The 21720-nt window shown below is 58.7% G+C and overlaps 2 protein-coding genes across 12 annotated transcripts in view; one reads left to right on the top strand and one right to left on the bottom strand.

The window, feature by feature from the left end:
- The window catches only part of B3GAT1 (beta-1,3-glucuronyltransferase 1), a 71026-nt gene that overhangs the window by 23113 nt on the left and 26193 nt on the right, over positions 1–21720 (top strand). For 2 of the 8 annotated variants that reach the window (XM_054438906.2, XM_054438909.2), the window contains 6 exons: positions 609–705; positions 855–1001; positions 4314–4822; positions 5720–6016; positions 6642–6742; positions 7926–10140. In XM_054438906.2, coding sequence (XP_054294881.1) covers positions 702–705; positions 855–1001; positions 4314–4822; positions 5720–6016; positions 6642–6728 — 1044 coding nt within the window. In that variant the 5' untranslated portion in view covers positions 609–701 and the 3' untranslated portion in view covers positions 6729–6742; positions 7926–10140. Of the gene's footprint in view, positions 1–608; positions 723–854; positions 1002–4313; positions 4823–5719; positions 6017–6641; positions 6743–6940; positions 10141–11115; positions 11187–21720 lie in introns of those variants that run through there. The other 6 variants (XM_054438913.2, XM_054438912.2, XM_054438911.2 and 3 more) reach the window with 5 other exon arrangements.
- The window catches only part of GLB1L2 (galactosidase beta 1 like 2), a 47747-nt gene continuing 38350 nt past the window's right edge, over positions 12324–21720 (bottom strand). For all 4 annotated transcript variants that reach the window (XM_063671644.1, XM_063671643.1, XM_063671641.1 and 1 more), the window contains 7 exons: positions 17131–17271; positions 16786–16857; positions 16448–16526; positions 14521–14608; positions 14091–14202; positions 13579–13695; positions 12324–13325 (listed from right to left, as the gene is read on the bottom strand). In XM_063671644.1, the coding sequence (XP_063527714.1) occupies positions 13239–13325; positions 13579–13695; positions 14091–14202; positions 14521–14608; positions 16448–16526; positions 16786–16857; positions 17131–17271 (696 nt within the window). In that variant the 3' untranslated portion in view covers positions 12324–13238. The remainder of the gene's footprint in view (positions 13326–13578; positions 13696–14090; positions 14203–14520; positions 14609–16447; positions 16527–16785; positions 16858–17130; positions 17272–21720) is intronic.

Below are 21720 nucleotides of genomic sequence, written 5' to 3'. Positions count from 1 at the left end.
AAATCTCAGCATCACATGCAATATGCCCTTATAACAAACCTGTACATGTGCCCCCAAATCTAAAATGCTGAAGTTATTTTTAATATAATAATTTATGGTACATATATGGTTAAAAAAAAGAAAAAAGAGAGAGAGAAAAATAAAACCTCTCGCCCCTTTATCCAGGCTTTGATAAGTAGCTGCATTTTAGGGCTGCACGGGAGTTACCCTGTTTAATTCTGAGAATGACCTTATGAGGTAGGGATCCACAGTGCCCCATTTTATAGATGGGAAAACTGTGGCATGGAGAACTGAAATGACTTGGCAAAGGTCTTACAGCCTGTGGGTGGCACAGTTGGGATTTAAACCTGGTGTCTCTGCAGTATGTGCTTCTGACCCCTGCACCCTACTGACTTTCATAAATGGAGCAGCGCCATGGCCCTGTGCCTGTGGGAAGGACAGAGCCCATTCCACTCAAACAGGCAGACAAAAGAGGTCCTCAGGTGACGGACAGTTGAGGCTCCATTGTGGAACCCCCGATGCTGTGTGTCCCAGAGCAGGGCCCAGCCTTGCTGGCATCCATTCCTATACCTGGGTCTCTGGCTATCCGCTTCTGCTCTCTCTTGCAGGTGTCCACCCCCCAGAGTTCCTGACCCCCGCCTCTGGACAGCAACCCCCTCTCGGACTCCAGTTGGGCCGGACTCTCCAAACCTGCTTCCGCAATGGGTGGGTTGTGAGTGCTGGTAAGACCTGCTAGCCAACATTCAGCTGCTCTGTCCTCTCCATGCCTGGCCGGCCCGGCCCATGCCTGTTCTTTTCTCCCCTGTGCTGCCGCCGCCCGTGGCCGCCCCTCTCCTGAACTTACCGCCACTCAGGTAATGAGGAGCCGTGGGTGCAGCCAGCCTTGGAGATGCCGAAGAGACGGGACATCCTAGCGATCGTCCTCATCGTGCTGCCCTGGACTCTGCTCATCACCGTCTGGCACCAGAGCACCCTCGCACCCCTGCTCGCGGTACATAAGGGTGAGCACGCACGCATGCCCTGCCTGCCCAGCTGGGCCTTGGTAGTGACAGTGACCACGGCTGACACGCAAGGTTCTTGCTTGTACTCACTAAGCTAGGAGGAACCACGGGATCATCTAGGCCCCTTCGTGAGTCTTGCACCCCTTTGGGAATGGGAAGCTAATGGAAGCTACCCACAGAGTTTTAAGAGGTCCAGGATGGTAGGTTGGCAGACACCAAGACAGCTGCCTTGAAAGAAGAGCTTGTTACTCTCAGCACCCAAGAGGAGGGGGCGCACCATGAAGTGGGGAAGCGAAGGGAGTGGGAGGGAGTCTTTAGTGTGGTTTTGGTAGGAAGGAAAGTGGTTTTCTTAGGAAGGGAAGGGCGAAGCACTGTCAGCAGCTGAGCTGGCCCAGAATTGCAGTCTGAAGAATGTCAGTGGGTTTAGGATATGGGCGTGGTTTCTAATTGTCTGGTATTGCCCTGGGGTGGTTTAGGGCAGCGGAAGATTGGCTTGGGTGGGAGAGCTCCTTAAAGGTGGTGGTGGGTGTGAGCTCTAGATCAGGTAGTTTGCATATGAAAAGTGTATTTGCAGGCAAGGTGTATACTGTCACTAGGAATTAGCTAGTCCTGGGAGGGGCAGTCCCTCCCCATATCTGCAAGTCCCCCAAGATGTCAACACATCTTAAAATACAGAAAAATTTTTAAAACAGACATCATTAATACACACACATGCACAGAAAGACATGCACGCACAGCTTCACAGGCCGTTTCATGACACGCAAGGAAAGCGACCATTCTGAAGTGAATGGTGGGGGAGGAATAGGATTTCTGGCCTGCAGTGTGTTTTAAACCCTTTCACAGAGAGTATATTGTTTGCCTCTCTTCTTTTCCTGTGTAGGAAACCCTGATTTAGTGCTACCTGGTGGAAATAGGGCTGGAGAGAGGAAAAGTCCCGTGAAGAACTAGTGGAAGAACTAGGGGTAGAACTCCTTTCCCCTGGCTGTGGGTCCTGGGTTGCCTTTCCCTCTCACATCGAGCTCTCTACACTCAAACCTGCCACGCACCCCACAGCTGGCTGCCCCAGCTCTTCAGCACTTTGTCTCGTGCTCTCTTCTGCCCCTCCCCCACTTACATGCACAGACTCAACACGGGTCAGGCAGCTGTTCATTTGCAGTGTGCATGATACTACCTGGCAGTGTGATAAACAAGAAGGCACCAAGCCCATGCAGAGAGAGGTGGTGAGTGCCTGTAACCCCAAGATGCAGGCAGTGTCCAAAAATCACAGCCTGAAGTCATGCTGCTCCTCACAGTCGAATACCAAGTCCTGCAAACCCCTAGCTGTTCCTGAAGCTTCCATGAGGAAGGGCCAAGCTCAAGATTGCAGCAACCCACTGCCCATGGCTGGCACTTGGCGCATGTGTTCCTGACATCATCCTCTCCTCCCGACTCTAGCGCCTCTTCTCAGTGCTTGTCAGTTTAGAATCATTGTTATCTTGCAAATACATCACTCCAGAGGGGTTAAAACTACTATATATAAAGCGACATGATATCGTGTCGATTGCGTTCTTGGCAGAGCTCCAGCACTGGAGACGTCAGGCTGTTTGCTAAGCACTGATGGTGCTGCCTGAGGCTGGGGACTTGGCATTCTGTCTCCTCAGAGCATGCCAAGAGCGAGCGAATGAAAGCTGCAGCTGAGTGAAGTTAGGGTCACCAGGAGGCCTTTAGGACCCAAAATTGCAGACGCCCTGAAGCCAACGGGAAGGGCAGAGCCCAGGAGCACAGGCGGTAGCCGTGCCCTAATGTATGGGGACTTTCCCAGGGCACAGGTCCACTGCACGCTTGGGATGATTCGGGTGGCAGAGAGGTGGACAAAGTGGCTCTAAACCTCCTCTCAAGGCCTCGGTTTCCAAACCTTTACTGCCCATAGGATAAATTAAGCCTTCTATCCAGGTCAGAACCCTAGACACCCATCCCACTTTCTTCCACCTTGCTCTTCTCACAGTTTGCCCCCAAGCTCCTCTAAGCAGTCCCCTTTGAGCGACTGCATCTGTGCTGGTCGCCTCCCCCGACCCTCAGCAATTGCTGTGTGCCTTGTGCCATTTGCCCATGAGAACTCCTGAAGAGCCAAGAGCAGGTCTCCTGGGTCCGTTCAAATGGGCTCCACGCTAGCAGTGGAGGCCAGAGGGAGGCAGCAGAAGAGCTGATGCACAGGGTCCTCCCCTTTGGTGTGACTTGCTCGTTCTGTCCGCACCGATTGCCTGAAGCTAGAAGGAAGCAGAGTTGGCCACTGCCCTCCCGCAAGAGAGGAAACTGCCTGGCGGTGCTCTCAGCCCTTGGCATGTGTCCACTCATTAATCCACATAATAACTCGATAAGTTCGATGCTATTATTAGCTCCATTTTACAGCTGCTGAAATTGAGGCACCAGAATCTAAGCAGCTTGCTCAAGGGCATAGGGTTTGTAATGGCAGAACTGGGCAGGGTCTCAGCCCCGGCCGGGCTTTCTTACCTTTACCACCCGACGGTAAGCTAGGACAGGAGGGCCACACCGTCATTGGTGCGTGGGCCCTTCCGATGGAAGGACAGAATTTGGAGAGAAGGGACGCATGGAAAACAAGAATCCCAATGGCCCTGATTTCTCCTCTTGCTAGGACTGCTAGATCTACATATATCTTGGCAACTATGGGCAAAACCCACAAGAATAAAATGTGGTTAAATAGGAAGTTCTGCACCAAGATCCAGAGAATGCCTTACATAAGGCCAGGAGCGAAGAGGCCCCGCTTGACTGTAGGGCTTGAGAACTGGGGGAGCTGCCTCAGGCTCCTGCAGGCCCCCAGTGTGCTCTGGCTGCTGCAGCAGTGGTGCGGCCCTGGGGCTTTGCGGCCTCCACAGCACAGTGGGGCAGTGCCACGTGCTCCGCCAGCCCGGCTCTTCTAGCCCAGCCCTGCGCAAGGCAGTGTGGCCAGCTCCCTCCTGATGAGTAGGGCTAGCGAGGGGAGGGTCAGGACGCCTTTTCATAGGAAAATCAGCACATTTAGGAACTGAGGATGCCATCTTGGAATATGGACAACCGCACTCAAATAGCTAGAGGGCTGCAAAGGTGGGAAGGAAGAGGTCATTTCTGTGTCATCAGAACCAGGACCCTCACAGAGAGGATCCCAGGGCTGCAGTTTTCAGCCTTAGAGCTAACAGGTCAGGCAGGGCAGGGGTCTGAGCAGCCCCTGCAGCGGGGGAGGGGAAGGTGCCCCGGCAGGGTGGGTGGCGTCCTGCTCTGAATCTAGGGCCGTAGCCAGCGCTCTCCTCCCGCATCGCCTGTCTCCCAACTCGGCAGATGAGGGCAGTGACCCCCGACGCGAAGCGCCGCCCGGCGCCGACCCCAGGGAGTACTGCATGTCCGACCGCGACATCGTGGAGGTGGTGCGCACCGAGTACGTGTACACGCGGCCCCCGCCATGGTCCGACACGCTGCCCACCATCCACGTGGTGACGCCCACCTACAGCCGCCCGGTGCAGAAGGCGGAGCTCACGCGCATGGCCAACACGCTGCTGCACGTGCCCAACCTCCACTGGCTGGTGGTGGAGGATGCGCCGCGCCGGACGCCGCTGACCGCGCGCCTGCTGCGCGACACCGGCCTCAACTACACGCACCTGCACGTGGAGACGCCCCGCAACTACAAGCTGCGCGGAGACGCCCGCGACCCGCGCATCCCGCGGGGCACCATGCAGCGCAACCTGGCCCTGCGCTGGCTGCGCGAGACCTTCCCGCGCAACTCCAGCCAGCCTGGCGTGGTCTACTTCGCCGACGACGACAACACCTACAGCCTGGAGCTCTTCGAAGAGGTGAGGGGCGGCCCGACAGGGAGCTGCGGGACCTCCGGCTGCGGGGAGTGGAGGGGCTTCCCGAGGAGGGGTTGTGGGTGTGGAGGGGCTTCCCGAGGAGGGGTTGTGGGTGTGGAGGGGCTTCCCGAGGAGGGGTTGTGGGTGTGGAGAGGCTTCCCGAGGAGGGGTTGTGGGTGTGGAGAGGCTTCCCGAGGAGGGGTTGTGGGTGTGGAGGGGCTTCCCGAGGAGGGGTTGTGGGTGTGCAGAGGCTTCCCGAGGAGGGGTTGTGGGTGTGGAGGGGCTTCCCGAGGAGGGGTTGTGGGTGTGCAGGCACGCGCGGGGGGCAACCGGGAAGCGGTGCAGGGCTGGGAGCCGGGCAGGCAGCAAAGAGCCAGGGAAAGGGATGAAGTGCGGGCTGAAGCATCCCCCGCAAGTTAGGGGGAAGGCAGGCGGTTCTGGAGCCCCTAAACCACATTCCTGGCCCTAGAGGTATCCTCTGAATGGGTTTGTGAGTAGGTCACTCCGCGGGACTACCAGAAACCTCTTAGGTGGAACAGTGTGAGCTCGCCTGAGTATATGGGCTGTGTTACTCTGGGGGAGAAGGGAGTCATTTCACACTCTGAAGTGGGGAGACTGAAAGGTTTTACACAAGGGAGAAGACAGTAGCAGGGCCATCCATGTTCAGAAGGTGAAGACCAGGCCGTCTGAGAGGTCAGGTCTCCCCGGCAGCCCAGGGCAGGTTCTTCTCAGGTGCCCAACCCATGGGATGGGCCCTGGGGGCAGGGCTGTACTGGCCCCCCCGGGTGGCCTCGGCTGGCCATGGGCATAGAGGTCGCTGAAGGATGTCGCCTCCCACGGGCACGCGCGTCCGTCCTCATCTGCAGTGCCAGTGCGCTGACTCTGGACCCCCACTTGTAGATGCGCAGCACCAGGAGGGTGTCCGTGTGGCCCGTCGCCTTTGTGGGTGGCCTGCGGTACGAGGCCCCACGGGTGAACGGGGCAGGGAAGGTGGTCGGCTGGAAGACGGTGTTTGACCCCCACCGGCCATTTGCAATAGACATGGCTGGATTTGCCATCAACCTGCGGCTCATTCTGCAGCGAAGCCAGGCCTACTTCAAGCTGCGAGGTGTGAAGGGAGGCTACCAGGAAAGCAGCCTCCTTCGCGAACTTGTCACCCTCAATGACCTGGAGCCCAAGGCAGCAAACTGCACCAAGGTGAGACCCTCCGCAGAACTGACAGCTGTGATGCAATGTCTCAAGTACATCCAGACCCTCCCTACAGATCGGGAGAAGGAAACAGAGGCCTCAAAACAGCCTGGGCTTTCTGAAACCCCCTCCCAGGAAGGCAGTTTATCACCTGTAAGGCAGCAACACTGCAGACAGGCAGGGAAAGGGAGAGCAATGGCCCCCAGGGAGTTATAACCTCCCACAGAACAGCTGTGCTCCAGGACCTCCCTGCTGAGCACTCATGCACATACACATGCCTACGCATGCACGCGTGTGCACACACACATATACACATATGCACATGAACATATACACACACACACACACACACTTGGGAAGTCTTGGGGCTTCTCTTTTCTGTAGTTCTAGACTTCCCATTTCCAGCAGGTATTCTGAAGGCATCACAGGTACAGACAGCAAAAATGAGGGGGTAGTCTAGAGCCACAGAAAATACATAAAAAACAACTGAGAAAATCGTAATGGAACAATTGAAAAACTCTCAAAGGAAAAGGAGAGGCAGGAGAAATGTTTACACAGTGTGGGAGGGAGCAGGGAGGCAGCAGAGTGAGGTCAGGGGCCTGTCCCACTGTGTTTTGCATCTCTGGGCAAACAGATCCTGGTGTGGCACACACGGACAGAGAAGCCAGTGCTGGTGAATGAGGGCAAGAAGGGCTTCACTGACCCCTCGGTGGAGATCTGAGCCTCAGGATGCAGGTATGGGCATGACGAGGGTGGGCCACACACTGGGCAGGGCGGCACCAGGTTGGGCCGAATCAACTGTCTCATTCTTTTCCTCTTGGGCTTTCACTGTGGAGGACAGGGCAGATGTGGGCAGGAGTGGAGGGCGTCACCACAGTCCCCTTCCCACTGGGCCACCTGAAAGTACCCAGGCATTAACTTTCACCCACACAGCTGGGTCCTTCTGCCACCAGACTCTTCAGAGGGCATCACCTTCCAAACACCTTGCTGATTTTTCTGCTGGCAGTGACGCCTGCACCCCACAAGGCACTGTCATTCAGACTCTCGCTGGCCAGGGTCTGTCCCCCGAAGTCTGCCTCTTCCCCTGTGGATTCCTTCACCACGTGGCCGTGGCAAGGACTCACAGACTCGCTGCTCCACAGCAATGAGCCCACGGCTGTCATAGTGAGAGGTAGCGCAGAGTGACAGCACAGACCCAGAGCCCACCTCAGCTCCCAGGACCCCTGCTCTTCACTGTTTGACCTGACTTGACTTTTCTGGGCCTCAGTTTCTTCGTCTGTGAAGTAGGTTGCTGAGAGCACCTAGAACAGTTCATGGCACTTAAATCTCATCAGTGTGGCTATTTTTATTCAAGCCTTTAAAGCCCTCTCTGGAAGTAGGCCACAGGATCCACCTACACTTCAGAGGCAAAGAAATGATGTTGAGAGAAGCTAAATGAATGTTCCAAGGTGACACACTGGCATGAGTGAATTGTGCTGGGTGGTTGGCAAAGCCAGGCATTTTCAGGGGCTTTTCTGTGATCTTATCCTGTCTCTTAAAAGCAGCTGGTACTCCTGACTCCCTACTCTAGGTTATGCCAAACAGAGGTTGAGGCCTGAGACAGACATTTGTCCTCTTGCCCTGGAGCTAAGCAACAGCTTCTGTATCGTGTTTGCATCCCCCTGCCTACAGGGGACCACAGGGTGTCCCTCAATCGCCTTGCCCAGCGCCACTTAGAATGCATCTGTACCGAGCCTCACCTCTGCCTCCTGCCCTCACTGCCCTCACTGGAAGCACCTTCCCCACGTGCCCCTCAGAAAGGCCCCCACAGGACCTGGGGGCCTGGGCTTTGCAGAGGTCCTGGTGGCCCTGCCTGGCCGTTCCCTCCCTGGCCCAACCCTCAGCCGACACCTCACTCATTCCTCCTCTCCCCTCACAGGAGCCTCCTCCTCAGACCCTGTTCTTGGCCTTCCATCCTCTCCCCACAGCTGACGGTCCCTCCAAGGCCAACTCCTAAGGAATCACCATCACCCTCCTTTCTATTCTGGGGGCTTCTGAGAGAGCCCAGCCTGATGCCAGAACAAAGGACAGAGAATTTAAGCACAGAAATCCCAGACCTGTTGTTCTCTCCATCCAGCGTGACCAGGGCCCGAGAGACCTGATGGCCAGGGTGGGGTGTCCAGCACCAGCCAAGCCGGTGCTCCAGCGCGCCTCCCCAGAGCTGCCCACTCTGATGGGGCTGCAGGAGCAGGTGCAGTGGGCACCCACACCGGCCCTGCAGTAATGCAGGGCGGGAGGGAGATAAGAAGACCCTACAGTCAAGTGGAGCATGGCCCTCCCTGGCTCCCTGTCCCTGGGCTCAGCACGACCACACAGGACACCCAGCCAGGGAATTCTGAAGACCAGAGAGCAGCCCACGGGCATCACGAGCACTCTGCTCCTCTCCTGGGCCCCTGCTCTTCCCGAGAGCTGCCCCCAAATCAGACATACCTCTGTGGGTCTCCTCTGGTTCGTGTTTACAGAGCATAAGGCTGTCTTTGATCCCAACAGGCACCCAGCCCTGCATGGGGGCAGCCTGGGCCTAATAGGCACCCCCTGTACCTCAGGCTGTGGCGGGAACAGAGTCCCCTCCTCCGGCCCCTCTTCCTTTACCCCTTCTCCTCCAGCAATGGCAAAGGGGTGGCCTCTAGAGCCAGCACAGGTCACTGCCTCACCTGGACTAAGAACCCCACCGTCCACAGACTGCCTCCCCACCGCCCACGTCGGCTGCTAGGGCCCTAGCCTGGACTGGACTGGGGAGGGGAAGCGCCTTTTCCTGCAGCTCGTCAGAGCCACAGACCTCAGGGTGGAGTGAGCCCATGGTGGGCAGTGGGCAAGGTGGGACCTCCTGCAGCCTGGAAAGAGGAGGGAGACCAAGGCCATTCCCTCCCTCCTGTCCCTGGTCTGAGGAGGAGAGGCTCTGGAGTAGCAGAGGGGCTGGGGAAAAGGGGGCAGGGGCTGGTGGGACACTGAGCAGGAAGGAGGCCTGAGCACACTGCTTTGGAAATTATTCTAAACACAAAAAAGGGAAAGAAAATGTTACTTCTCCCTAAGTCAGGAGCATGCAAAGCTAGCCCACCTCATGTCCAGCTGTCCACTTTCCATCCTGGAGAAAGAACAGTGTGCCTCAAACTACTGCCCTCCCCAGGCCTCCCGGGCCCACTAGAAAGGGCTCTGACTCCCCCTGGCCCGGCCGGGCTCTCTACTGGTGATCTGGCTCGTTCTCCTGCAAGTTGGAAGCACAATTTTCCCCCCAGGTGGAGGAAAAGGAAAGGGCCCCAGCCTACTGAAGAGGTGTTTATTTTTTAACTAACAGCCCCCCACCCCGTTAAGACTCACCAGGACAGGTCTGAGGGCCATTCAGAACCCACTCCTGAGTGGGTGGGCGGGTGGGACTCAGTCCAGAGACCTAACGTTCAGAATATAGCATTGGTTGCCTATTTTGAGATGGATTTAATCTCCCACAGTATTCATGAGACCATCTGATGTAATCAGATCCCTGAGCCACCTTGCAGGACGTTTTCCCCAACCTCTTACACCCTGGATGTCACTTTGGAAACCAAGCTCTTGGAAGCAAGTGGGGTGGCATGGGAGAGAAGGGAGGAGGTGAGCACAGGTGGTGAACTTATGTGTGGGTACTCTACTGCCTCACAGAAGCCAGCTGAGTGCCAAGGTCAGCTTGGCTGGTCTGAGGCCACCTTCTTAGCCAAAAACCCAGGGTTCATTTTCAGGACATTGATAATGAACAACAAAATGGGGACTTCTTTGGGCAGATGCTAGGTCAGTTGTTTTCACCTAATATCCTCTTTTAGCTGCATGTATATTTATTTATAATTGTAACCCTGGTAGACTGCAGCCTTCATCTTTGTTGGGAATGAGTTTGTTACAAATCAGAAATGGGTCCATGATGACGACTGTTTTCCAAACCCAGTCTGTTCCCTGCTCCCTCGCTGGCAAGCCCCACCACACAGGAGTGAGGCCAGGGGCTAGGAGTTCCAAGAACAGAGGCTGGGGTGAGGGTGGCACCCAGGCAGCTGCATCTGGTCTGTTTTAATTTAACTGTATTTAATTTGCTTTCAAAATTAAAAGTCAAATACAGTTTTTAACAGTCCTAATCCTCTTCAGCCCTGCCTTATTTTGTTCTCATTTATTAATTTAGCTACCCAACAAGTATTTGTCAGGTGCCTGTTATGAACAGGCATTATTCTAGGAGCCGACACACAGCAGTGAGAAAACAAGGCTCTCATTTTCAAAGAACTGACCCACTGACGAGCGGAGACAGGCAATAACGAATGCATGTTATTTCAGATGCAATCTGTAGTATGGAGGATGAGGCTGAGTCGGGGAGACAGAGGTAGCAGTGGAGAGGGGTCAGTGCTCTGTAGGGTTGGCCACAAAGGCCTCCCTGATAAGTGACATTTGAGCAAAGCAGCAACACCCTGACATGCAGCTCCCTGGGTCCAAGAAGAAAGAACCCTCCACCAGGTGGAACAAGCGTTGCTCAGCCTGCTTACAGATCAGCAGGAAGGCCATCGGGCTCCACTGACTGGGCGGGGGCTGCTGGGGGCAACAGCAGTGAGGGATGTGGTGGGCATAGGAGAAGGGAGTCCCCAGGCACCAGGTGAAACCAGAAGGCAATGGGGGTCCAGTACGGAGGACTAACATAATCTATCCATCTCTAAGAAGAATTGCCCTGCTCCTGCATGGAGGATAAATGGAGAGGGCAAGGGCAGGTGGAGACATGGCTCCTGCAATCATCCAGGCCAAGATGCAGTGGGCTGAGTGGGGGCATGGGGTTGGGGCAGAGAGAAGCAGTCAAATTCTGGCCTAGTTTAGGAGGAGCCAGGAGGATCTGCTGCTGGATTGGATGTGGGAGATAAAGAGAGGGGTCCAAAATAGCCCAAGACACAGAACCGCACTGCCGTTTCCAGATACGGGGCTGTGTGCAGGAGGGGTAATGTGGGGAAATGGAGCTCTGTGTCAGGTGCCTGTTAGACACATGCAGAAGAAAAGGCGCCCCCACACACCTGGAGCTCAGGTGCAGGCCAGCAGCAGCGGGCGCAGGTGTCCAACCTGTTTACAAACCACAGGTGCACGGGTGAGTCCCTATGCAGCGAGTGTGGACAGAGGAAAGAAGCAGCCCAAGGAGTGGGCCAGAGACCCCCAGCATTCAGAGGCTGGATATGAAGAGGGATCCTCCAAAGAGACCTAGATGAGGCCATACCATGTGGAAGATAATGGAAACATCTTTAGTCAACGCTGGAGAATAAGCTCTGCCAAGAGGTACTTTGATAGAGAAGCTGAGCAATTAACTGGCAGAAAAGAAGGGCGAGAATATGAAGCTGGTGTAGGAAGACCTCACCTTAGGAAACCACAGTGTGTCCTGCTCTGGTCTGCGTGGAAGTGTGATCCAAGGGGCTTCTCCACCTTACAGGAGGATTTGCAGGAAGGTTCCCTTCCATTCCAGTTCCATCACTTTCTGACGGAACCAGTTCATACACAGCTCTGCAGAAGCACACACTCAGGTAAAGCGGGGCAGAAGACCCTGCACGTGGCTCAGGCCACACCCAAGTAGCCCGGGTCTCATCCACATCTTAGCCCCATGCTTGCCATTCCACGGCAGTTCCAGAAGAACTGGTGAGTTTGGGCAAAACCAGAGACTCTGCCCCATCTTGTTCCCAAGTCACTGTCCACAAGCTTCCCTTTAATAAGCTCCATTTAATAAGCCCTTGACCCGGCTCAGCTGCTGGGCTGCACACCACGAATGTCCCCTGCACTCCCCCTGGGCAGCCACACACGGGCAGCAAGCCTGCTAGCCTCAGTGAGCTCGATGGTTCACCATCCCCCAGCCCACCTTCACGGGGCTCCCAGAGCTCTCGCTGTGCAGGGGATGTGTGTGCTACTTGACTTTCTGACTGTTACTGGAGATAATTTGGTTTTGGCAGTAGATGCCAGATGTAGTTTGTGAAGCAAAACTCAACCCCGCAGTTAACTCATATGTAGCACCCTTGACTGCCTGGCAGATTCTTACCCCCGCCCACCAGCATGAGAATGAATTTGCATTTGACCTGTCCTCTCCAGGGCACTTCCAATCCAGTGACATTTGAAGGGAAGTCGGGGTTAGGAGGGGAATATGAGGCCAGGATCATGGCCCACCCACCCCAGGGACGGTCCCCGTCTGGACCCCCGGGCGGCAAGTGGGGCCCAATGGGAACCTGACTGAGAAAACCAAGCTCTCAGACAGCCTTTCCCTCTGGCAAGAGTGGCACACATGACCAGAGGCTATCACCAGAGGGGGTGTGATTTAACGTTATAGCTTTACTGCAACTCAGGACAGTGAGCCCGAGCCAGGTGTTGGGCTGGGCCCCAGAACAAGGCTCAAATGCGGACGTGGACACACCGCGAAGGAGGGCTGCTCCGCCCCTGCTGCTCGGGCGTGGGGGGTGGGGGGCGGGGGCCACTGAGCTGGGCCTTCTGTCCTCCTCCCTGGATGTGCAGATATGGGCCATGGCTTCTGCCAGGACACACACGTCCTCCTCACTGAACACCAGAGACACTCGCTAACTCGGGAAGACGCAGGGCTGAGGATTTCTGTTTCTCCAGCCCAGCCTGTCACCCTGTAGGAAGCAGCCAGTGGGAAGGGAAAGGGGAAGTCACATGTTTCTCACACCCAGTTCCTTCCAGAATCCCAAAGAAGGCTCAGAAGGTTGTGAAGGAAGAACAAAGTCAGCTCAGGTGAGACACCCGTTCCCCACCCTCTACACTGGTGACACACCCAGGATTTCGGGGATAAAACGGGGCCATGAGGGATGTGGCCAAGCCTCCCAAGCACCGGCAAAGAGCACGCCTGAGTCCAGCAGATGCTCGCAGGGCTGTGACGTCCGGTGCAGGGCATGTTTCAGCACTTTTTCTGAGGGCCAAAGGCTGGGCGATCCGATTAGCTGCTCCCACCCTAGAGACAGCCCGACAGCCTCGGCACAAGAGCAGGGCTGTAGGAAAGGCATCATCAACAAAGCCAGGCCCAGAGCCATCCCACCTTTCCCTGCAGGCTTAGGGTTTTGAGCTGAGGCAGGGGCAGACTGTAGCCCCCAGTCCCTGAGGTTGCTACTTAAGGAGATGCTTTTGCAGTGAGGGAGCGGGGCAGCAGCCACTAGGCTTCAGGTCGAGGAGGCGGCAGTCTCCCACGGGCACCAGCAGGAGGGGGCGCCACCGCTCACTTAATGTACTGGTTCCTGCCCAGGTGGGGGGTTTCCGTGAACTGTAATGCAGGGCCCGCCATCGTCTCCTCAAAAACGATGACCTGTGGAGAGAGGGCCGGGCTGGGAGGGCAGCTGAGGTCTGTCCTGGAGCCAGGGGAGGTGCTGAGAGGTGGCAGGGTCAGAAGGAAAGGGTTTGGGAACCAGGCTGGAAGGGACAGGGACCAACAACTCCTCCGCAGCGAGGAGAAGGGAGGAAGAACCCGCTGACACGCCCCTCCACCCTGACCGAAGGCTCCCTGGAAGGGCAGGTGGGCAGGGCGTCTTGGGGAACAGGAAGGGGCTGGAAGCTCCCACCTGGTTGATTCCGCTGCCCAACCAGGGACCTGGGAGGTAGAGCGTCTTCTGGGGTCCAATGTTCCAGTAACGTCCAAGGTTCTGGCCATTGATGAATACAACCCCCTTCTCCCAGCCCTTGAAACAGAGTGGGAAGGGCGTTCATCTACCACGAGAGCCACAGCAAAAGTGGAGGGAGACATACATGCGTGCTTCTCTCAGGTCCAGGAGACCAAAGCGAGCTGTGTCTGGACAGCCATAAGGGTGAGCAGGTGGGATGCTCTATTTCCTGTCTCCCTAGTGCCACGCCTCCCAGGCATGGCCCCCAAGCTCAGACTGCTCGTGGGAAGCATGAGGTGGTTCTTCTGCTGTGAACCCACTCTCCTGGCCCAGGGAGGCCCCAGCGGCCCTCTCAGACCCTCTGGGCACAGAAACCACCAACGACTCTCGCCAAGCTCATGTGGCTTTGGCTCAGAGCCCTCCAAGGCGGGAGGGAGGTGGGAGAAACTGGCAGGGAAAAGGGCGTTACCAACCTCCAGCTTCAGAAAGGTGTCACAAGGGGTGGAGCTGATGGACAAGCTACCCAAGAAGAAAGCAGGCAATGTGGGTGTTTCTGGGAGGGAACTCCATTTGTCCAGGCCGAACCTAAGGACAGAACACAGGGAAGGAGAGGGAGGAGGCCCCTCTCAATCCACCAGCACAATAAAGTAACCGGCCCTGACACCGTTTCCCCATCCAAGGCCCCCGCCTCTTAACCAGGACACAGAACGGCAGCACAGTAGGGTGCTGGGAATTCCTAGTCTGCAAGTGCGGGTGCCACCCCTCACCTCGGCCAGCCGATCTGGCCCCTGGGGGCATTCACACCTGGGTGCGGGCCAGGCCACGGTGCACCAGGGACCCCTGGGCCCCACCGCACAGCACTATACCTGTGAGTGCACGCGCTGGTGCTGGGCAGGGACCTACCTCTGAAAGAAGCTCTTCTTCATATCCAGGCTATAGATTCTGAATTTTTTCAGAGGTGAATCATTCAGATAGAGATTTCCAATTAAGCCTGTGGGAGGGAGGCAGGACACGTGGGTAGCCCAAAGGCAGGGGCCGAGTCAGCTGGGCCAGGGCCACGAGGGGAAGCCCTGAGAAGCTGGGGTGAGGGGTGCTGAAGTGTACGCTCCCTGAGAAGCCGTTCACTTGCAAGCAAGGCTCCCTAGCAATTCTATGGGGTACGGGAAGGAGGAAGACCCTAAGATTTGCCATGGGAAGGATATAGAGCTGAGGTGTTATAGGGCGAGAACAGCCTCTGGCCTCTCTCTGAAGGAAGTTCCAGATGACCGAGAGGGTTCCGGCCTAGCTGCAGGGCCAGTTGCAGTGGGGCCCAAGCCACACAGACCTAATAACTCAGCCAGAGTCATCTCTGCCACCTAGGATTAAAGCTGTGCATTAGGAGTGTTTGGACTGTGAGCAGATGGCACCCTCCCTCAGGCATCCAACAGGGAAGAGATGTGTCCCCTTGAGGAGCCACTCATCAGTGTCCTGGGGCTGGGCCAGCCCTGCCAGTCTCAGATTGCAGAGCTGCTGAGTGGCTAACGTGGGAATTTGGAGGCCGGGGACTGTGGAGAGGCTTTGCAGGGCCTACAGACTCTGAAATGGCAGGTGCAGGTGTATGTGGGCACACGCATTTCTCAAGGGAGGTCTGTGACTTATAAACATCGAACTGTGATCCAGAGGACAGGACTCCACAGTATGGGCCCAGGGGACCCTCAACAAGGGTTCAGGGAAGCAAAGTTAGGAACAATGGTCAGGCTGGTGCTCCTTCCAACTCCCAGGAGAACAACGGAAGTGAGGACAGGCCCAGAGAGGGAGATGTTTAGGGTAAAGGAGTGTGGGCCTGGGTGGTGCTAGATGCTGCTCTGAGGCCCATCTACAAGGGCCCTGATCCCCAGGATCCAGGCCCCAGTGTCTGCGCCATGTGGCTTTCCTGGCAGGCCACCAGACGGCTCTCGGATGAAATGTGGACCAATAAGAGCTCTTCAAGTTTCCTCCATTGCAAACGCAGACACCGTGAGAGAGCTGGGAGGCCACCGCTGTTGCTCACCGCAGTCGCATTCATTTTTTTCTGAGTTCTTTTTTTATAACTTACCTGAAACCACCCACATTTAGCTAGATTTTTTTTTAAAAGGAAGGGCTAAATTCAGGCACGGTGGCGGGCGCCTGTAGTCCCAGCTACTCGGGAGGCTGAGGCAGGAGAATGGCATGAACCCGGGAGGTGGAGCGTGCAGTGAGCTGAGATAGCGTCACTGCAGTCCAGCCTGGGTGAAAGAGCGAGACTCCATCTCAAAAAAAAAAAAAAAAAGGAAGGGCTAAATTAAAGCACAAAAGATTTAGTAGGCCAGGAAACATAAAGCCAATTGGCGGCCTATTCCCAGAGGGGTGCACTGCCGAGAGGTGTTTTGTTTGCTGTATGTCCCGCATCCTCCTCTCCTGACATCTGAGATAAGCTATGGGTTTCCCAAGATGGATCAAGAAGAGAATTTCAGTGTGGAGGCCCAAGAAGGCAGGGGTCTTGTGCCTTTCCTTGGATTCCTGGAAATCACATTCATTGCTCCTCACTGCCGCTCCCCAAGCAAACATCCTTGCAGAAGTCGACTGCAGCCCAGGGGAGACAAGAGGCCAGCTCAGTGTTCACAGTGTTTATCACGAGCACACAGACGATGCACGCATGCAGTGCTAACAGGACAGGGGCCACAGCCCAGCGGAGCTTCTCTGGCCCACTCAGAACTGGCCTGATGTATGGGACAACCCAGCCTCCACCTCCCTGCAAGAGGCCTCCATGGCCTGGTGGCCTGCTAGCATAGAGAAGCAATAGCCACCTCTTTCGACACATTCTGGGACCCACCTTTGCGCTGGTCATCAATATTCTCCCCATAGTTGACTCGCCCACGATTCTCCACCAAGATCCTCAGCACGGTGTAACCCTGCCGGGAACACGGGGCTAATGATGACTGTCAGAAGGCCACAGCTGCCCCTCAGAATTTGCTTGTGGACCCCAGTTCTTTCCTACGCTCTGGGGATGGGAGTGCACATCCCAGCTGGGCAGAAAGCCACGCTCGCCCTCTCCACCTACAGCTTGTGGGTAAGGAGCCACGGGTCTCCCAGGTCTTCCTCAGTGACTCCTCCCAGACTTCCTCAAAGCAGCAGGGGCTAGCCATCACCCAGCTCCCAAAAACAAAGAACCTGGATCAGGGGGATAGCGATCTTCGTTGTCTTGTAGTCCAAGAATCCTATGGATACTGTGTTCACAAACACCTGCCAAAGGGAACAGACAGGAACATCCATGACCAACAGGAGGAGGGAAGCGGGACCTCCGCTAGGCCAAGAAGGGCAGTGCTGCGTGCCTGTGGGCAGACGAGGGGCCAGTGGGCAGAGCAGACATGAATGCCCCCATGAAGGCTCACAGAGCTAACTCGGAAGGGCCATTTTCACACACTGGTAACAGCTGATTCTGAGGGGAGGGCATGAGACGCCTGTTGCAGAGCTGCTCACCAGAAGGTCACAGGAGTTTAGAAGAGAAGCTCCTACCTGCCCCCGATCATGCACGTGGCCACTGAGGATGCCAGACGAGGTGATGCTGGTCTCATAGAGAATGTACCCGAAGGACTGTCCGTTTCCCCCGTTGACTGGCAGGTTCTCCATGTTGATGGGCTTTTCAGACTTGATTGGCTGCGTACAGAAGAGAGAGAGGGGCGGGCAGGCTCAGGAGGAGTAGGGTCACCAACAGACTCTGCCTGGGGGCTGGCACATGGGGTGGAAGCGGAGGTTTGGCGGATGTTTTCTATTTTGACTTCTCATTACACTAAACCTACAACTCTCCAGGGTGACGGGGAAGAGGGGTGGGACAAAGGGGTGTGCACCAGCGGAGTGGAGTCCGCAGGCAGGGGATACACATCACAGCCTCAGTCCGCTGGAGGAGGCACCCCCTTCTTGGGGAGGGGACGGCCTGTTCCTCTCCCCTCACTCTCCTCTGTGAGGCTGGAGGAAGGAAAGGCCCAGGGGGCCGCCCGCTGTTCCTCAGGGGCCTTTGTTTCTCCCCCTTCACACTCCAGCATGAGTTTGTCCTCTTCCTTCTGAGCTCCAAGGCCGGAGAGCGGACCCCAGAGCCACCGGTCGCTGGCCTGCCTCCCCCTACACCTCGTCTGGGGGGTTCCAGGCCCTGCTGCCCCGACAACCGCCCCCGGCACTCCCCTCCCCCAGCACTCACCTCCCCCCCAGCACTCACCTCCCCCAGCACTCACCTCCCCCAGCACTCACCTCCCCCCCAGCACTCACCTCCCCCCGAGCACTCACCTCCCCCAGCACTCACCTCCCCCCCAGCACTCACCTCCCCCCCAGCACTCACCTCCCCCAGCACTCACCTACCCCCCAGCATTCACCTCCCCCAGCACTCACCTCCCCCCCAGCACTCACCTCCCCCCCAGCACTCACCTCCCCCAGCACTCACCTCCCCCCCAGCACTCACCTCCCCCCCAGCACTCACCTCCCCCAGCACTCACCTCCCCCCCAGCACTCACCTCCCCAGCACTCACGTCCCCAGCACTCACCTCCCCCCCAGCACTCACCTCCCCCCCAGCACTCCCCTCCCCCAGCACTCACCTCCCCCCCAGCACTCACCTCCCCCAGCACTCACCTCCCGCACTCACCTCCCCCAGCACTCACCTCCCGCACTCACCTCCCCCAGCACTCACCTCCCCCCCAGCACTCACCTCCCCCAGCACTCACCTCCCCCAGCACTCACCTCCCGCACTCACCTCCCACAGCACTCACCTCCCCCAGCACTCACCTCCCCCCCAGCACTCACCTCCCCCCCAGCACTCACCTCCCCCAGCACTCACCTCCCCCAGCACTCACCTCCCCCCCAGCACTCACCTCCCCCCCAGCACTCACCTCCCCCAGCAATCACCTCCCCCAGCATTCACCTCCCCCACTCACCTCCCCCAGCACTCACCTCCCCCCCAGCACTCACCTCCCCCCCAGCACTCACCTCCCCCAGCACTCACCTCCCCCAGCACTCACCTCCCCCCCAGCACTCACCTCCCCCCCAGCACTCACCTCCCCCCCAGCACTCACCTCCCCCAGCATTCACCTCCCCCAGCATTCACCTCCCCCAGCACTCACCTCCCCCAGCACTCACCTCCCCCCCAGCACTCACCTCCCCCCCAGCACTCACCTCCCCCAGCACTCACCTCCCCCAGCACTCACCTCCCCCCCAGCACTCACCTCCCCCCGAGCACTCACCTCCCCCAGCACTCACCTCCCCCTCAGCACTCACCTCCCCCCCAGCACTCACCTCCCCCCGAGCACTCACCTCCCCCCCAGCACTCACCTCCCCCAGCACTCACCTCCCCAGCACTCACCTACCCCAGCACTCACCTCCCACACTCACCTCCCCCAGCACTCACCTCCCGCACTCACCTCCCCCAGCACTCACCTCCCCCCCAGCACTCACCTCCCCCAGCACTCACCTCCCCCAGCACTCACCTCCCCCCCAGCACTCACCTCCCCCCGAGCACTCACCTCCCCCAGCACTCACCTCCCCCTCAGCACTCACCTCCCCCCCAGCACTCACCTCCCCCCGAGCACTCACCTCCCCCCCAGCACTCACCTCCCCCAGCACTCACCTCCCCAGCACTCACCTACCCCAGCACTCACCTCCCACACTCACCTCCCCCAGCACTCACCTCCCGCACTCACCTCCCCCAGCACTCACCTCCCCCCCAGCACTCACCTCCCCCAGCACTCACCTCCCCGGCACTCACCTCCCCCCCAGCACTCACCTTCCCCCCAGCACTCACCTCCCACACTCACCTCCCCCCGAGCACTCACCTCCCCCCCAGCACTCACCTTCCCCCCAGCACTCACCTCCCACACTCACCTCCCCCCGAGCACTCACCTCCCCCCCAGCACTCACCTCCCCCAGCACTCACCTCCCCAGCACTCACCTACCCCAGCACTCACCTCCCACACTCACCTCCCCCAGCACTCACCTCCCGCACTCACCTCCCCCAGCACTCACCTCCCCCAGCACTCACCTCCCCCCCAGCACTCACCTCCCCCCCAGCACTCACCTCCCACACTCACCTCCCCCAGCACTCACCTCCCGCACTCACCTCCCCCAGCACTCACCTCCCGCACTCACCTCCCCCAGCACTCACCTCCCCCCCAGCACTCACCTCCCCCCGAGCACTCACCTCCCCCAGCACTCACCTCCCCAGCACTCACGTCCCCAGCACTCACCTCCCCCCCAGCACTCACCTCCCCCAGCACTCACCTCCCCCAGCACTCACCTCCCCCCCAGCACTCACCTCCCCCCGAGCACTCACCTCCCCCAGCACTCACCTCCCCAGCACTCACCTCCCCAGCACTCACGTCCCCAGCACTCACCTCCCCCCCAGCACTCACCTCCCCCCCAGCACTCCCCTCCCCCAGCACTCACCTCCCCCCCAGCACTCACCTCCCCCAGCACTCACCTCCCGCACTCACCTCCCCCAGCACTCACCTCCCGCACTCACCTCCCCCAGCACTCACCTCCCCCCCAGCACTCACCTCCCCCAGCACTCACCTCCCCCAGCACTCACCTCCCGCACTCACCTCCCACAGCACTCACCTCCCACAGCACTCACCTCCCCCCCAGCACTCACCTCCCCCCCAGCACTCACCTCCCCCAGCACTCACCTCCCCCAGCACTCACCTCCCCCCCAGCACTCACCTCCCCCCCAGCACTCACCTCCCCCAGCACTCACCTCCCCCAGCATTCACCTCCCCCACTCACCTCCCCCAGCACTCACCTCCCCCCCAGCACTCACCTCCCCCCCAGCACTCACCTCCCCCAGCACTCACCTCCCCCAGCACTCACCTACCCCAGCACTCACCTCCCACACTCACCTCCCCCCGAGCACTCACCTCCCCCCCAGCACTCACCTCCCCCAGCACTCACCTCCCCAGCACTCACCTACCCCAGCACTCACCTCCCACACTCACCTCCCCCAGCACTCACCTCCCGCACTCACCTCCCCCAGCACTCACCTCCCCCAGCACTCACCTCCCCCCCAGCACTCACCTCCCCCAGCACTCACCTCCCGCACTCACCTCCCCCAGCACTCACCTCCCGCACTCACCTCCCCCAGCACTCACCTCCCGCACTCACCTCCCCCAGCACTCACCTCCCCCCCAGCACTCACCTCCCCCCGAGCACTCACCTCCCCCAGCACTCACCTCCCCAGCACTCACCTCCCCAGCACTCACCTCCCTCCCAGCACTCACCTCCCCCAGCACTCACCTCCCGCACTCACCTCCCCCAGCACTCACCTCCCGCACTCACCTCCCCCAGCACTCACCTCCCCCCCAGCACTCACCTCCCCCAGCACTCACCTCCCCCAGCACTCACCTCCCGCACTCACCTCCCCCAGCACTCACCTCCCCCAGCACTCACCTCCCCCCCAGCACTCACCTCCCCCCCAGCACTCACCTCCCCAGCACTCACCTCCCCCAGCACTCACCTCCCCCCCAGCACTCACCTCCCCAGCACTCACCTCCCCCAGCACTCACCTCCCCAGTACTCACCTCCCCCAGCACTCACCTCCCCCCCAGCACTCACCTCCCCCCCAGCACTCACCTCCCCCAGCACTCACCTCCCCCCCAGCACTCACCTCCCCCGGCACTCACCTCTCCCGGCACTCACCTCCCCCCCAGCACTCACCTCCCCCAGCACTCACCTCCCCCACCACTCACCTCCCCCACCACTCACCTCCCCCCCACCACTCACCTCCCCCCCACCACTCACCTCCCCCCCACCACTCACCTCCCCCAGCACTCACCTCCCCCAGCACTCACCTCCCCCGCCAGCACTCACCTCCTCCCCAGCACTCACCTCCCCAGCACTCACCTCCCCCAGCACTCACCTCCCCCCCAGCACTCACCTCCCCCAGCACTCACCTCCCCCCCAGCACTCACCTCCCCCCCAGCACTCACCTCCCCCCCAGCACTCACCTCCCCCAGCACTCACCTCCCCCAGCACTCACCTCCCCACCAGCACTCACCTCCTCCCCAGCACTCACCTCCCCCAGCACTCACCTCCCCCAGCACTCACCTCCCGCACTCACCTCCCCAGCACTC

Source organism: Pongo pygmaeus, chromosome 9 (genome assembly GCF_028885625.2).
Source record: "Pongo pygmaeus isolate AG05252 chromosome 9, NHGRI_mPonPyg2-v2.0_pri, whole genome shotgun sequence".
NCBI classification, from domain to species: domain Eukaryota; kingdom Metazoa; phylum Chordata; class Mammalia; order Primates; family Hominidae; genus Pongo; species Pongo pygmaeus.
This window is presented reverse-complemented; position numbering and strand designations above follow the sequence as displayed.